Source organism: Pan troglodytes, chromosome 2 (assembly GCF_028858775.2).
Source record: "Pan troglodytes isolate AG18354 chromosome 2, NHGRI_mPanTro3-v2.0_pri, whole genome shotgun sequence".
In the NCBI taxonomy this organism is placed as follows: Eukaryota; Metazoa; Chordata; class Mammalia; order Primates; family Hominidae; genus Pan; species Pan troglodytes.
In genome coordinates, this window is record NC_086015.1 from 193,653,247 (window position 1) to 193,670,796 (window position 17,550).

Consider the following 17,550-nt stretch of genomic DNA (forward strand, 5'->3'; position numbering starts at 1 on the left):
CCGCTTAATCATTTGTCTGCCATGGGCTTCTATCTGGATAGGACCAAAGAAGCTTCATTTAATGAGAAGATTTATCTTTGGTGCCTATGTAGAGAGAGAGATGATCTGACATTGTTTAAACAGGCAACATCAGAATGCAGGGGTTTAATGCTGGTGTATTACTAAAATGCTCAAGGAATCCCATAACAAATACATTCAAAACACACAATCTAAATCCTTTTTAAAGGGCACCTCACATTAATCCCTCAGCTGGGGTTCCTCATTTTTGTAGCATCATTTATCACTTTAATGTAACATTAGTTTAGTGGCAGAGAACCTGCACCTAATGTTGGAACGTTAATGACTTAAGCAGAAAGGAAACACTTGAGAGACCAGCCGGTGCTCTAGTTCTTTCCCTAGGTTATAATCACAGATGCAGGAAGCAATTGCTGCTATATAAATAATACCGCAATGTGGTTAATGTTGGCAAGACCAGACTTATTTGTAACTCTAAAGGGTAAATAACAAAAGGTTTGACAAACTGACTCAAGGGATAAATGTGTGTTTCTGAGGGGAGGGGCCGGGTGTGGGGGCAGTGGAAAGAGGGAGAAGAATGAGATCAAACAGTTCTCTTCATTTATTACAGATTTTTCTAAAGGAAAAACAACATAGGGGTGGAGATAAGATGTAGGGGGTGGAGGGTGTAAATACCAGGGCATCCTAGCAGCACAGATGGCATTGGGGACTTACTGCCTCCCACTACACCTGAGCCTATGGATGCTGCATAAGAATAGGCATGGATGTGGGTGTGAGGAGACTTTTGAAGCCACTCTATTTAGAAGAGGAGAATCCCAGCATTTGTAAATTCAAATCCCACATTGCTTTAGCAACTTTTTTTTTTTTTTTTTGACTAAAACATATCTGACCCTTTCCTTAACTTTTAGCATGTCTCTCTTGGGAAGGACACTTATCTTTCTTTAATTGCTTTCTCACATTTATGAAATGGACCTGAACTGGGAATGGTGAGGATGGGGCTATCTAGATTAACTCTTTAAGTCCTTTCAGCACTAATCTTTTATGGGTTTACTTCACTCTTATTATAAGAGCTGATAATGTGTTTTTCTTTTAAATAATATCCTTCGTGCTATGATTGCATCATATCAAAGAGCTAACCCTGTAAGCATATGTTTTAAGCTCCAGAATTTCTCAGAAGTGGAGCCATTCAGGAACTTCTCGGCAGCCTCAATATCATGCTTCTTAGACAGCTTCCAACTTCATCTCCAGGTGAATTCTTCCCTAACATGTTTTTGGTTCAAAAGGGTAAAAAACAAACCAGTTTTTCATTCTGTACTTTATATAGCCCATGGTGGGCATTTCCCATCTGCCCCATCTCTTCTTCTGTCTTTGGAGCCCATCTGGCTTTTGTTTTAATCTCTAACACAGCAGATGACATTCTCTGCCAGCAAGTCCTATTTTCGGCTCTCTTGGGCAGGCTACAGAAGCTGAGCTCTGCTTCCAAATTTACTGCCGGTTTTAAAACAATAAAAATCTAGTAGTTATTATTTCCCACTGACCCAGGCAGGGTCTGAAACGATGGACTTCAAATTTTCTGCAAAGATTTGAGAGCCCGATTGGAAAGTATAGGTCTATGAAATTATTACTTCAGAATGGTTCTGCATGGCTTGTGGATCTCTGAGGAGTTCTGGCTTGCTGCATTGGGAGTCTTCTTCATCACCACCATCATCAAACAGTGCCTGGGGAGGTAGGTCAAGCTGTGCTCTCTCAGTCTCCTATTCTAAGTAGTAGAGGTTGGTGATCGCCATCTGCTAGCTGGAACTTAGCGTTTTAAGAATGGATCCTCATCTAAGGCAACTCTACGGGCCCTGGCAGCTAATGTGCCCCAGCTTGCTGTTTTAGCTTCACCTGTTGGTGTTGTGACTTGATATTCAGGCCATCCGCTACTGGAGCGGCCACATCTAGGGTTGTTCAACATAATTCAATATCATTTCAGCCACTTTTAGAGTTGTTGTGGGATTTGAATAATAATATGTATCGAAGCACATGGTAAAACCAAGCATTAAAGCACTATTGGACTGAGAGGTGGTTATGGGACCAAATCATTTATTCACATTGCATCCCTCTTACAACTATGTTTTAGAAAATATTTAAGGACTGTAATAAATAATTAACAAGAGCTCAAGAGGAATACGGGGAAAAAAGCTATTGCAATTGAGTGGGATTATGGTTGAGTATTTTTTCTTTCATTTTAATTTTTATTTAGGTTGGTATATGTGTTTAAGAGTTTTAAAACTTTTTCAAAGGGAAATAGGAATGAGGAAAGAGCTTAAGAGGTACTCCCTAGTTTGGCATTCAAGACTTTCTATGATCTGACTACATCTCTCTTTTTGCATTTCCCACTTAATTCCTCTCTTCATTACCACCTCACTCCACCCCACACAACTATTTCTTCACCTTTTACCTTCCCTGAGAATACTTTGTTTTTTGCCTTTTCTCTCAACCTAGAATGCCTTTTTTCCCCATATAACCATATTTGTGAAAATGATACATGTTGTTTATATGCAAAAAACTCACATTTTTTGTTACCCTGCATCAAATATATGTAGATTTGCCTGATCTCAGCCATCATGAAGAGGAAAAGGGGTCTCCCCGCTCCTTCTGAGTCATGCAGGAAACTGGAGGGCTTGCAGAGCCCAGAAACCTTGGAAAATAGTTTCTCAATCTTACTTATTCATGGCTGCTCCCACCAGTCCTGAAGATAAAGGAAATGCCACTTTTATACAATTTTCTTAAAGGTTGGTAAACAATATTAAATGTCTAAAAAAACTTTCACGAGTGAGTCAAAACATGTCTATGGCTAAATTTGGCCCGCAGGCTGCAAGTTCACAACCCCTGTCTTAGACTTTAGGATACAAAGTCTTGCTTATCCATCAAGAATGGTGAAAACGGAGGTAAAGAAGAAGGTTTTAAAATAGCTTTTCATTTTTATAAATTTCTTACAACTCTGAAAATAAGACAGAATTTGAAGTTGGATAAATTACCCTATTCCATACTGAAACTCTACAGAGTCTTCAAAGCTTAGCTCAGATACCTTCTGTGACTTTCATGGAGCCAAAAACTACTTCACTTAATGAAATTAATTGATATCTCCTCTATATCTGACAGCGCTCCCTCCCTTCCTTCCTCTCTTCCTTCCTTCTTTTCTTCCTTCCTTCCCCCTGATCTAATTTGATCTTACCCTAGCAGGTGACTGCTTTTATTGTCCCATGCCCATTTAAATACAGGTTGAATGAAGCTCAGGCAAATTAGCAATCTGCCCAATGTCATCCAATTAACTAACAGTGTATCTCAGATTCAGACTCAAGAGGGAGTGTAAATTCAAAGACTGAGCTCTTAACCAATGTACCATGGAAATTATAATCTGGTGAAGACACAGCAGTTAATTACCCAAGCCATTACTCCTTTAAAAAAATCTTATATGGATTTAAACAGGGCTGCCATGTATTAAACTACTTTACAGACTTATACATTTCCCCAACTATACTATGAGTTTTTGAAGCGAAGAATTATATGTGATTGATTTATTGTTCTCCCATAGCACCTGGTATAGTAACTCTTCCATAGCAAGCATCAATAAATAGGTATTGAACTGATTATTTATACTGGAACATTGGAAATCCCATACCCTCAGCCTTAAACTAATTAAACTACTGCTCCTTCCACCTCCTTTCACACAGTCAGAGTCAGAAACACGTACTCACAGCACCAGGTACAATTTAATATTCCTACGGGCTTCATGCAATGGAAAACAACCGACAAGGAACCAGAAAGTATAGGTTTGAGGTTTGATTGTGTGGGTCCATTTTTTACAAGTCATTTCTATTCTCAGTCCTTTTTACCCAACAACACAGGGTGTACACTAAATGATCTCCAGTCTCCTTTCAGCCTTGGTTGTGCATAAAAATGGTTCTGGAGTCAGACACAGCAGGATTCAAATATAACAATTCCAATTTTCTTAGCTGTATGACCTGAAATGAGTTACTTAATCTCTAATATAAGTAAAATACAACAGTACTTCACAAGTAGAATGCTCTCAATAATTATTAGATACTTTTACTATTATACTGTAATTGTTTATTATAAATCTTTTAAAGTGAATTTAAGACATGTGCATATGTGTATATATTATATATATTAATATGGTAGCTTATTTTTGATTATGTGCTGATGATAATATATGCTTATAGCTTTTGTAAACTCATGTCATATTGTCTGTGGTTATTTATAATACTGTATAAGACACTTATTGACATTTGCAAACTGATAAATTGAATCATGCAGGAAGCTGTTTTATAGCTAACATCCTTTTTAATTTATTTCTCACTCACTTGACTTGATTCATCTTTTCAAGATGAATTGACCAGATTTATGGCTTTTTGTAGGCACAGCTCATGGCAGATCCTTAGGCGCTGTTAGGAAAAAGCAAGATTAAGAAAACAAATCCTCTGTATTTATTAATCTCTCTGAAAATTCATTAAGGATTCTACTTTCACCAAATCAGCAGAGACAAGCAATACACATAACTTTTGCTGAGAAAAGAGTAAACCTTCTCTCCTTTGGGGAGAGCTGTAAAATTTTAGGAACTTGTCTTGAAATATAAATCTATTGAAGACCCAACTTTCATTTAGTTCCGTAAAACTACAGCCTTTAGCTTCAATCCTATACAGATCTTGTGGTTCTTTACTATGTAGCTATAAATCATCTCATTTGTTTTTACCCAGTAGCAAAAACATTGAATCAAATTATGCATAAAACAAAATCCTGTCTCGCCCGTCAGAGACTTCCCTCCAAGTTGAGATGGATAATATACAAGCTCCTAAGGGATAGACCTCTCCAGACAATTACTTCCTAAGGATCGTAACAGGACAATTTTACTCTCTATTGTATTGACATTTCCTACTCTTCTATTTTAATTCCAAGTGGATTCATAATATTCAAAACAGGGGGAGAAGGGACAGAATTTCAAACCAAAATTGAATACGCACTTTTCAGCGACTCAAGTTGCTACGTAATTCCTCCTTAAAGTTAGTTGCTATGCCTTTGTCAGTTTTCCTTTCTTGCTTCATTAAGTCAATTAGGAGGAGTCTGAGATCAATGATTATTAAAAATTATCTTCTCCAAAGTATAATATTCTCTAAGATGCTACTTTTTCCCCATGATTGAGATTCACCCTTTCTCTAATAAATAACTCCGTTGAAATGTATTACAAACTTAATTCAAATGATCCAATAGTCTAGGTTTAATCAGAAGATAGATAGGAAACACTTAGTTGGTTAAACAGAGGAAGCTGAATATAAAGAATTATTAATGATGACAAAAGAGTAACTATCAGATATAAGGAAAGTATGGTACTCTAGGGTGGAGGGAGTACCAAAGAAGGGATAAAATTGGAAGGCATTCAGACCTCTGTCATAGGTTAGCAAAGATGGCCAGAGCTGGTCTGCAGTTACAGGGCAAACAATAGGCAACTCTCTAGGGAGCAGGTAAGCTGTAGGTGATTGGCAACCTGCGTTGAAGCCGTGTATTCAGTGTCCTGGTACTGACAGAGGATGGGAACAAGCTTGCAGATAAAGCCACGCTGGGCCCATGACTCTCCAGGCTACTGGCCACTTGGGCTTATCCAGACAGTCTGGACAGGTGGTTATTTTTAGATCTGTAGGTGGTTTTGGAGGTCACTGAATCACCTTCCTTGACAGTTGAGAAAAGTGAGTCTTGAGCAAAAGGGACTTTCCCACATTTGTACAAAGGTGTAGTGGCAGAAACAAAATTGAGGTTTGGATACAATGGCTGGCAGGTTAGGATTAAAAATCAAAACCAAAGCCACAGACTAACACACAAAGCCACTTTCTAGTTTTGTTTTAACTTTATTTCCACAACTGGTGAGTATAGCTATAAGAACAATGAATCAAGCTCAATCATTTGGGCACAATTAGTCCATTTTGGTTTATGTTAAGAACCTTCTGTGCTATGACCCGAGTGCACTATCTAATTTGGGAAATGCAAAGGTTTTCTGTCCGAGGGGATCCTTTCATCATTAGCATGTTATGTTCTCACCCTTTCTGGAGCAACCATTTGGAGCTTTTTCTCAAAAACACTTCTATCCAATTTTTTAATATACTTACCCATTCCTAAATCCCTTCACTGTTTGAGTCCTAGCATTGCTCTGACTTTCCTAGCATTGCTCTGCCTTTCTCAGAGGAGAAAGCACAGTACAAAATGCTGGTTGCTAAGCAGTGCCTATTTTTACTCCAGTTGAGCAGAATAGAGACCCACTCAATGAGCTTCTATCATTGAGACTAGTGATGAAACAGCTACTGCAGGTTAAAAATTTATCAGTGTTTCTCTGTGGAATCCATAGCAAGGCATCTGGGGCAAAAGTGTGAAATTTAGACCAAGGGCCTGCCCAAGGTAGGTATTGATATAATGATTGGAAAAACTCATAAATACAGACATCAAGTATTGGTTGAGCACCTACTATATTTAAGGTACTGCATTAGGCAATTGGAGTAAATTATTGGACTAAAAAAATTTGGTCCCTGATTTCATACTGCCTATAGAGTAGATGGAAAGACAGACAAAAAAAACAAAAGTGCCAAAATGACAAATAGTGATAAGAAATAAACATGTTGCTAAGAAAGAATAGCAAAGAGAAAGGGAGTTTATTTTAAGTAGGTTACAAAGAGGAAGACTATCTGAGGCCTACATGCAAAGACCTGGAAGGAGTCAGGCAGAAGCATCAGTTCCTGAAGATGTTTGGGTGAGGCTGCGGTGAGTGTGGGGGGCTGTGAGAAGTAATAGGTGGGCAGTCTATTGCCTCTACAATTAAAATACATCCAGTGTCAAGAGTTTCTTGCAAACTTTACTTCTAAATCCTTAGCCCAAGCCACCATCATTTCTCACCCAGATTGTTGCAATGGCTTTGTGACTGGTCCCCTGCTCTGCCTTTCTGCCTGCAGTCAATGATTCCCCAAACACTCAAAGAGATCCATTAAAAATGGATCAGATTACGGTAATCCCCAGCCCAAATTCCTCCAGCAGTTTCCTATCCCACTTTAGGCATGAGAAAAAATACCTTAAAAGGCCAACCTTTTGTATCTCTGGCCAACCACTGTATCTCTCACTTCACCGACTCCTCCTCCTCCCCTTGTCCATTCCGTTTCAGCCACACTGACGTCTTTGCTGTTCCTCAAACAGGAAGAGTTTGCTCCTACCTCAGGACACTTGCAGTTGCTGTTTTATCTTTCTGGAATCTCTTTCTCCAGTTTACTGCATGATTTACTATCTTGCCTAATTTAAGTCTTTGTTCAAATGTCACCTTCTGAAGTAGACCTTCTCTGACCATATACAAAATTGCACTATCCCCAGCACTTTCTCTTTTTTTTACCTTATTCTTCTCAATAAAACTTATTGCATCTGACATACTATATATTCTATAATTTATTTTACATAAATGTGGAAAATAGAGTTTTAGTAAGCTCCCTTGAATGGTGAAATTCTTTAAATACACTTTAATTTTTAGAACAGCTTGATATTTTCGGAAAAATTGAGGAGATAGCACAGAGCATTCCTCCATACCTGACATCCAGTTTCTCTTATTATTAATATTTTACTTTAGCATGATACATTTGTCATAATTAAGGAACCCATATTGATACATTATTACAAGCTAAAATCCATTGTTTATTCAGATTTATTTAGTTTTTGTCTAATGTCTCTTTTCTAATCCAGGATTCCTTCCAGAATATTCATTCAATTAAGTTGTAGTGTCTCCTTTAGGCTCCTCTTGGCTATGACAATTTCTCTGACTTTTTCCTGTTTTTATCGACCTTGACAACCTGGAGGAGCACTCGTCAGAGGTATTGCAGGATGCTGCTCTGTTGGACATTTTCTGATGTTTTTCTTGTGATTAGACTGAAGTTATAGGTTTGGGAGACAAAGTTCACAGAGGGAAAGCACCATTTTTGTTACATCGAGAGTCTTACTATCAGTATAAATTATGACTGATGATGCTGACTGTGATCACCTGGCTGAGATAGTGTTTGTCAGATTTCTCCACTGCAATATTCCTTTCCCCCCTCTTTTTCTTACTGTGTTCTTAGGAAGAGGAAGTCACTATGCACAGCTCCCACTTAAGAAGCTCTAATTCCTGGAAGGAACAGTATCTATGTAAATTATTTGAAATTCTACTCCATGGAGATTTGTCTCTTCTCACATATTTGTCAATTTATTCAACTTCATGGATATTTACTTTGGTAATAATCCAATACTACTATATTTTGTGGCTCCAATTGTTCCAACTTTGGCCATTAGGAGCACTTTCAGCTGCCCTTATACCCATTTAATACATCTCCATTAGTTTTTCTTTTCTTTTCTTTTCTTTTTTTTAGTGTTTTCTAACTTTCTGGTGTTGCAAGATGTTCCGGGCTCATTGTATTTCCTGCCCCAGTCCTAAAATCAGCCATTTTTCTAAGGTAGCAGTGAATCTTTGTCAATCAAATTATTTCTATGTCTCCAGCACCCAGAAGATTACGTGGCATAACAGAGTTATTCCATAAATATTTGTTGAATGGATAAGTTAATAAATTGGAAGCAAAGGCAATGGATAGGGCAGTCAGTGTCAAAAGTCCCTCCCCATATCTGACATTCCTCTCATCATGGCAAGTGGGATCCAGTACTTCAGGATAAAACCTTTCATGGGCACTATTGCAGGACCTGAATTTGCTTCCCTCTCAAATGTTAATATTTGGGGAGAAATCATCCCAAGAAAAGTGTATGAAAACTCACAATTTGTTTATTTTAAAATTATAAGCTTTGCTTGTTTAGTCAGAATCAATCACTGTCTACTCAATACTTTCCATTTTCTCATTCCCTAATTAAATATGTATTTTTTTTTATCCTTAGTTGTCTGCCTCTTGCTGTCTCTCATTAGGCTTTGAATAGCTTGAAAAGAATCATGTCTTATTTTGTTTAGTGCCCAAAGCACCCAAGGGAGCTGACACACAGGAAGTGCTCAGCAAGTGGATAAAATGATGAGTAGCACAAAGAGCAAATACGAGAATAATATTAACTGTCATTGAGGCAATAATAATTCAAATTCCACTGCAAGCATAATCAAAGATCTAAGCTTTTTAACTATAGAACAATTGCCTGAAAAAGAGCGTGCTTCAATTTTGAACACTTAAGAGTCAGAAAAAATTCTTAAAAATGAATTCGTTCTTCAACTAATGCTAAATAACTACTTTCTCTCCCCCACTTATTTGTGTTGTTTTCCATAAATTCTAGGAAACAACAGTCTCTTTCTGAATGCAGAATCATAAAACTCTTAAAATATTCCTAAAGTATGGTTTAACTCCTTCATTTTAAAGAGAGAGAAGTTGTGGCCCAAGGAGTAACATAATCCGTTCATGGTCACACAGGACTAAGTTTAGATGTCAGCCTCACTGCTGTCTACCAACAGGGCTCCATGAATATTAATACATTTGCATGCAAATGGATACTTCGTAGTTAACTTTTACGTGGAAAAATACATGTTTGTTGAATAAAAGAATGGATACTGTAACAGAACTAATTCAAAGGTTGAATAATTTTAAAGTATTTAATATTCTTCTAAGTGGAAGAGGAACTGCATATTTAAAATCTATAAAAGACAAAGCTATTATTTCAAAATAATAAACAGCTAACATTTAATCAGAATAGAACAGGGAAAAGAAAACAACATATATCAAGTACTTGCAATGTACAAGTTGCACTTACATGTTATCAGCTTAAGGTTTTGAAACTAGATGAGTTTTGGGATGTGAAACAAATCCCCGCCCCCACGCCCCCACCATCCACCCCCACCCTGCCCCGTCACACAGCTATTTTGTGACAGAGCAGAAATTTACTCATAGGCTCTATGACTCCCATGCCTGGATATGTTGCCTTTACTACCCTGCAGTATTTCAAAACTCCAAGTCTTGAACAATTCTGCTTATAGATTTTAAATCAAGTTTCATTGTGCTTTTGTTACACATCCTATCAACATTGTGTTGATTCAATTAATTATTCATGGTGTTCTTCGTTTAATCCAATTTAACTCAAACAATATTTATTAACTTCCTTCTGTGTTTTGGGCACTATATCCTATGTGCTGGGCAGAAGTAAAAAGATAGATTCATTTGTATCCTGAATGGGAAACACACACTCAGATTTAACTCCAATTGAAGGGACTATAATGAAAACTTCTTAAACAGATGGACAAAGTGCTTTATGAAGTGTTGTACATGTGTGTTTGTATATAGTAAGCGTACTGACTGGTGTGTGTGTATGCTTATGAAAAATCAGCACCATAAATGTATAGTTGTCCTATATGCATATCACATATATGTAAATATATGCATATAAATGCTATTGTGTAATTCTAGTAGGTTCCTTAAATTTTATCCCCTGTGACTGTGAAGCTTAAAGTGTTTATAGCCTGCTTGTACATAACTCAAAAAATTATACATGCTTTACATATATATTTCTCATGATGATGATAGTGGCAATCATCTAAACATGGCTAAAGATTTTGGAAACCGTCAAAACAGAAGGAACAACAACAACAAAAAATAAATAAAGGCTTTACTGGCAAAATTTTTAAGAGAAGAGACTTTCTCACAAAGACTTGAGATTTTCTAACACGTTCATTTTTTATTTCAGACTTGGCACATTGTATAAGCATGCCTTATTTGTCAAATTCCAAATTTATAACTCTCCCTTCCTATTCTCTAGTCTCAAATTAATTTTCTCTGTCATACCTCAAAGAAATTCAGAAAAAAATGCTATTACAGTGCTCCATTTGTCCTGACATACAGAAATGGTGAGTTTATAATAGTCATTTTACCCAGCTAATCTCTTCAGAACATTTGTTCTTTAGTCATTGTGAAATTCACATGTAAAAGCAGGTCACTTGCAGTCTGACCTTTAAAAGTCTTAGTAATGGGCTGCACGTTTTTCTGTCAGATGTTGTCTCTCTTCCAATGTCCTTTGTAAGAGATGGTCCTAAGTCAGAAGTCATGAGCTTGTGTCCAGACAATTGGACAACTACTTCTTTTTAAAATCCCCTTTGCAAATTGAGCTATATGCATGCAAGACTTCCATAAGCAAAAAATAAAACGTAACTTAAATAACATTACTTAAAGTAACTTAATAAGCAGAACTAGCCTCCTTCTCCCTAAAGCAAAGAGGATGGATGGAAGAGTCAAAAAGAGACCTCTATTATTTTTTTTATAAAGAACCAACATAAGATACAAAAGAACAGTATGGTATTTTAGGTTTTAACAGAATTGTTTAAAACCAAGGAATATAGATAGAGTAGACAATTTGCCAGATTGAACCAATGGAGTGATTTTTTTTAAAGCTTCTCTAAACTTCTTTGCACTCTGTCAATGGCTCTTGTCCCATCTTCCTTCTTTGATATATATTTGTGAGCTCTTACCTCCTGTGAGATTTCAAAAATTTATCGCGGGCAGAGAGTGCGTCTGATTCAGAACGTTCTTCTTCATAATGCTTTTCACAGCACTTTATACATAGTAGGTGTCCGGTAAGTGAGGATTGATTGGCTGCAGGCATGACAAAGGATGCAAGACACATTATGTTTTATGTATTAATTATGTATACATACATATATTTTTAAGGGTACATGAATTTATAATGAGTGGTTTCTGTATCCCTGCATAGTGTTGTCAATCAGTTTCAGAGAATCAATTTCGCCCCTAGTTCTTAAAGGAAGACATGCCAATGGGATGAGAAAGACAGACACATGATTTAATGTTGACAAATGCATAAGGGTTTCTTAGGTGAAAAGACATTGGCTCATTGTATTAGGAGGGCTGGCCTGATGGAACCAAGTCACATGGTGTTCATGCTCATGTCAGGCAGCTGCTATCAACATTCCTGTGAAAGATGCTGGCAGTCTCCTTCTTGAGATGCCAACTCCATTTAATTAGCTTTCAGACAAGGCAATTTCACCAAATCGTTTTATACACTGAGGCTCTTTTCAAAGCCTCAGCTTTGAGTTCTGGGTCTTCAAAGGTAACTAGCTTTAAAAAGTGTTGATTATTTAACATAAATGGAGTATGAAAAGCATTAGTGGCATAACCCACGTGAAAAAATGATTACAGTAATTTAAATAAAATTGTCTTTTTGTGTCTTTCTCCAGGGGAAGTCAACTTGTTTAATTAAACCTTAATGCAATATTAGGTAGAGGCTCAGAGTTAACATTTTGAAGTCTAGTAATAAAGATACTGACTATCTCTGTATTACGTGTATATAAGCAAATAACAAAGCCAAAACTGCAAGGCTACGTGCAGGCTTGTGACAGAACAAGACTACACTGAAGCAACATCATGATGAGAACCTAGTGTGGCACTCCTGGATTCAGCTTCCGTTGCTGACAATTGCTATATGTATTTGCCCTCCGGGAAAGTCACATCACTCAATCTGAGCTTCATCTTAAAATGAGAATAATAATTTCTGCCTTTTTACCTTTCTTACACAGTAGTTTCGAGGGTCATATTACAGGTGATAATGCTTTGTAAGGCATATTGAAGTACATCAACATAAAGAATTGTAATTATTACAACAACTTCATGAACAAACCTTTCCCTATTCTTAAATATTAATGTAGAAGCCGACTCCTTAGCTTCTCTTCACCTGGTTCCTCAGACTTCTCACAATAAATCAGGAAAGCATTTTAAAAACATATATTCTCTGCTGCAATGTTGATCGATCAAAAAGTTTGTTGAGTGCCTGTGTTAATCAATAAATATATATCAAATACCTATCACATGTTAAAAATTGTGTTTGATTTTGTAGAGACTAAGAATTAGTATTTTCTACCAGTCCCTTAAAGTGACTGTGGTTTTTCAAGTACAGGAGACAAGTTAGAAATTCATGTTGATTTGAGGAGGTGGGGCAGGAGCTTTCATTTTTGTTTCCATATAATGCACTGAACACTATGTATGTGCTTTAAATGTATTATTCCATTTATAATAACTTACCTTTTGAGATAGAGGTTTTTAAATCTCCATTTTTCATGTATGAACACTGAGCCATAGAGAGAAGTGAAATAACATATTCCAGAAACCACAGCTCATCAATCAGAAAGTTGGAAATTCAACCCAAGCCAGAGCATGAGCAAATGATGGGAAAGGCTAAGTATAGCAGGGCCTCATGGGAGCAATCCCTTCCTCTTCTGTTTTCTGTGGCTTCACTTCCACGTCTTCCACAACTCTGCTTTCTCTCTCTCTCTCTCTCTCTCCAACCCCCCAGCACACCCTCCCCATCGTTTTCTCCCCTCCTTTCCTCTCTCTCTTTATCCAGTAGTTTGCTTCACAATAAATTCTTCATTTAAATGTTGCTTCATATATGGTGGTTTCATACGAGCTCATTTATCCTCATAGAATATTTGATATCACAAAGGGAATGAGAGCTCTTTCATAATTTTTACAGTTTGACAAATTGAGAAATGTTAAATAACATATCAGAAACATATAACACATTTTGTTAAGATCAGATTTAAGTATCAGTTATCACAAATTACTTAGCAAAGAAAAAATAAATGAGCATTTATTGAATGAATAAATACTCAAAGCATGTATTAATATTCTCTAAAAATTACTTATTACAAAGACTATATATATCAAATCATATTTTTCTGTTGATGTCCATTACAAAATTGGAGATACATTCCAACAGAAAATACTTTTTGCATGCAGCATTAGATATGAACACATACAAAAGAAAATTACTAACCTCATAAAATCTCACATCTAGAAGAAAAAACTCATCAGTATAGCATTAATAATAATATTAAAAACAAATCACAAGTTAGAAATGCTAAAACAGAAAATCATAAAAGATACCCTTCATTTTCTATCTTTGCGATTTCCTATACCGATAGCTCATGGTTTAGCTTTTAGTTTATTGCTTTGTTTTTATCCCAAACTAAATACTGTGTTTTGATTTTTCTTTTCAAATACGTAACAAATTACTTATTGTTTCACTTTTCTATGGAAAAAAGAATATTTATACTTAATGCTTTCCCATAAGAGAAAAGTTATTCAAACTCCCTTTATGGAGGTGTACTGCCAATTTTCTTTCTTTTATAAATAACATTATTGTAGAATAATATAAAAATGAAACATCACAGAATTTACATACAGTCCTACCATCTTAACACTTTACTCCTTATCATTTTTATATTCAGCTGCATGGCTATAAATATAAGGGTCTTGAATTTTATTTTAAAATTTAAATATAAGAATTTTTATATGCATAATTATAATTTCTAATGGTTGCATAATACTCTACCACATGATGTCCCAAATTGACTAAATCATTTTTCTACTTTCTCACAAAATCAGATTATGATTTTTTAAAATTGTGGTAAAATACACATAGAATAAAATTTGCTATCTTAACCATTTTTAAGTGTACAGTTTAATAAGTTTAAATTAATTTTAAGTTTTTTCAATAATACATGTAAAAATATCCTTTCTTGTCTACGTTCACATTGTTGTACAATCAATCTTTAGAACTCTTTTCATCTTGCAACCCTATCCACTGGACAATAACTTCTCATTTCCCCCTTCCCCAAGCCCTTGGCAATCACCATTCCATTTTCTGTCTGTATGAATTTCAGTACTCTAGGTACCTCATATAATTGGAACCAAACAATATTTGTCTCGTTGTGAGTGGCTTTTTTCATTTAGTATGATGTTTTCAAAGTTCATCCGTGTTGTAACATGTGTCAGAATATCCTCCCTTGTAAAGGTTGAATAATATTCCATTGTATGTGTATACCACAATTTGTTTATCCATTCTTCTGCTGATGAACACTTGTGTTGTCTCTAATTTCGGCTATTGGAAATAGTCCTGCTATGAACATGGGTGTACCGATATCTCTTTGAGAACTTGCTTTCAATTTTTTGAGTATTTCCTTAGAACCAAAATTGATGAACCATATAGTAATTCTATTTTCAATTTTTAGAGGAATTAGCACACCCTTTTCCTTAGAGGCTACACCATTTTATGTACCACGAACAGTGCACATAATACATGTAAAAATATCCTTTCTTGTCTACATTCACATTGTTGTACAATCAATCTTTAGAACTCTTTTCTAAGAGTTCCAATTTCTTCACATTGTCAACAATACTTGTTATTTTATTTCTTTTTATTTTATGTTTCAAATATTAACCATTGTATTGAGTATGAAGTAGTGTCTCATTATGTTTTTAATTTGCATTTCCCTAATGATTCATGATATTGAGCTTCTTTTCACATGCTTATTGGCTATTGCCATGTTTTGTTTGTTTGTTTGGTTGGTTGGTTTTTTTGAAAACACTAAGTCTGTTCAAGTCCTTTGCCCATTGTTTAATCAAGTTATTTGTATTTGTGCTGTTGAGTTATGGGAGTTCTTTATATATCTGGTTATTGGCACCTGGTCGACATTGTTTTTGCAGTGAATATCTATGTTAATACATTTTCCTCTTGGTTTGAATTATTATTTTAAGTACATTGCCAGGATTGTAATTTCTGGTTTGAAAAATATGTTTTGAAGATCTTGACTTATTTGCCAAATTGCTTCTTCAAAGAATTGTGTCTAATAACTTTAGCATTATGGAAATGTAACAGCGTACCTGTAATCCCAGAATTGTATTAGTGAAATTAATTTTAATTTTTTTCAATGACACATGTAAAAATGTTCTCCCTTATCTACATTTGCATGTCTTTGATTACTGGCACAATTTTAAAATTGAATACCGTTCCATGTGTTTTTGGTGTGATGACCTTCCCTTATTTATTCATGGTTTGATCACATACTTGTGTATTTAATTATTAGAATTTGGATATTTGTCTCATTACATAACAAATACACTGCAATATTGCCTCTGTGCATATTTTTAATTTTAGTTATATTTTAGTTTTTATCACATAAAGCTATATGTGCATGTGCATAATCATTAATTACATATTTCTAACTTTTGAAGTGTGGTACTAGATTGTTCCTCCTGCTATATTTCTATGATTCATTTTTTTAAAGCAAGGTCAACCTGTACAGTTCTTTCAAGGAACCTCAGAATTGACATACGGGAGCTGTGAAATTTACACAATCTGCTGCTCTCCTGAATGGTCACCAAAATGTCAGTCTCCGCTATTATGTGGCCAGCTGAACATATTGGCGGAGGAAAATGCATCTTTTGGAAACATAGCACCAATAAATAAAATGGCCTTCGGGGCAGTGAAAGTGTCTTGGTGTCAGCAGCAGCAATCCTTTTAAAGCCATATTGGAAGCAACATGGCCAAGTAAAGAAAGTAAAGGGTCCTGGCTTTGGTTGGGGGAAAGGCTGAGAAATGCTGTCCCATGAATTTTAAAGGAATGATAACATTAAAGTCTGTGACCATGAAGGGTCTTTACAGGGACCAGAATGAGTGGTGATATTAAATCTTGAGACCTTGGCCAAATTCCAACATGGGTAATTACATTCGGCCAATTTAAAATTCCCTGCGCAGTTTCTAATGCAGTCCCCTTCTGTGCTTCTCGATGCCAACCTACTGCACGATGCTGCTGTTCTGCATTGATAGGTAACTGTTGACCTCTAGCCTGAAGGAGGCCTTGAAGCCACGAGGGAAAAATTTATTATAAATGTCATTTCTGTCTTTCACTTCTAAAGAATCCCACTTCCAAACATGTAGGCTATTATAGAAAAGTCTAAGGATCTTTAAGTGTGGTGTATTTGGCATGGGTATTCTTCCATGACCCTACCACCCAGGTTTGGGTTGTTGGGGGAGATACAAAGAACTTTATACTTTATACAATCTGATTTCCAGTCCAACTCTTCTAGTTCTTATTACCCTTGTGACCTTAAGCAACTCTCCCTTATCAACTTTCAAGAACCTCTCATGGTTTCAGAAAACAAAACAATTCTTTAACATAGCCAGGCCCCTCATAACTAGCCTACAATCAGTCTTTCCTACCTTATCTATACCTACTCCCAGGAATTGAGATTCAGTCAAAAAAACTAGACCATTTTCTGTTCCCTTTCTGTGCAAATTCATGCACTTTGCCTATACCCCTGTTGTTTCTACTGTCTAAGTGACTCACAACTTCCTCTCTTCTAGAAAAATCCTATCTGTCTCTCGATACTGATCCTAAATATCAACTCCATGAAACCTTTCCTTGATTTCTCAGCTGCAAATCGTGTTGTATTCCACAGTATAAATGTGAATGTCTATAGTTGTCATAGCTTTCGTTTTAGAAATTGATCTTTTTAAGTGTACGTTGCATTTCCTGCGGAACACAATACAGGATTTTGCGTTTACTGTTTTAAAATCTGAATTGTTTTAATCTTTATTTTCATATAGTAGCCTATTTGAATGTAAAAGCAGGTCTGAAAAAGGAAGGAATATATAGTTCGCTTGAGGCTAATAAGTATACACAAACACAGTCATCTCTTAATTGTTCTT

At 36.0% G+C, this 17,550-nt stretch overlaps 1 protein-coding gene across 4 annotated transcripts in view; it reads left to right on the forward strand.

Moving 5' to 3' along the window:
* Window positions 1-1,563: 1,563 nt before the first annotated feature.
* Window positions 1,564-17,550, forward strand: part of IL1RAP (interleukin 1 receptor accessory protein) — a 175,347-nt gene continuing 159,360 nt past the window's right edge. For 2 of the 4 annotated variants that reach the window (XR_008547192.2, XM_054681334.2), the window contains exon 1: window positions 1,564-1,741. Coding sequence is in view for 3 of the 4 variants with exons in the window: in XM_054681334.2 (XP_054537309.1) it covers window positions 1,647-1,741 (95 nt within the window). In the remaining variant the exon portion in view is untranslated. The remainder of the gene's footprint in view (window positions 1,742-17,550) is intronic. The other 2 variants (XM_054681335.2, XM_054681336.2) reach the window with 2 other exon arrangements.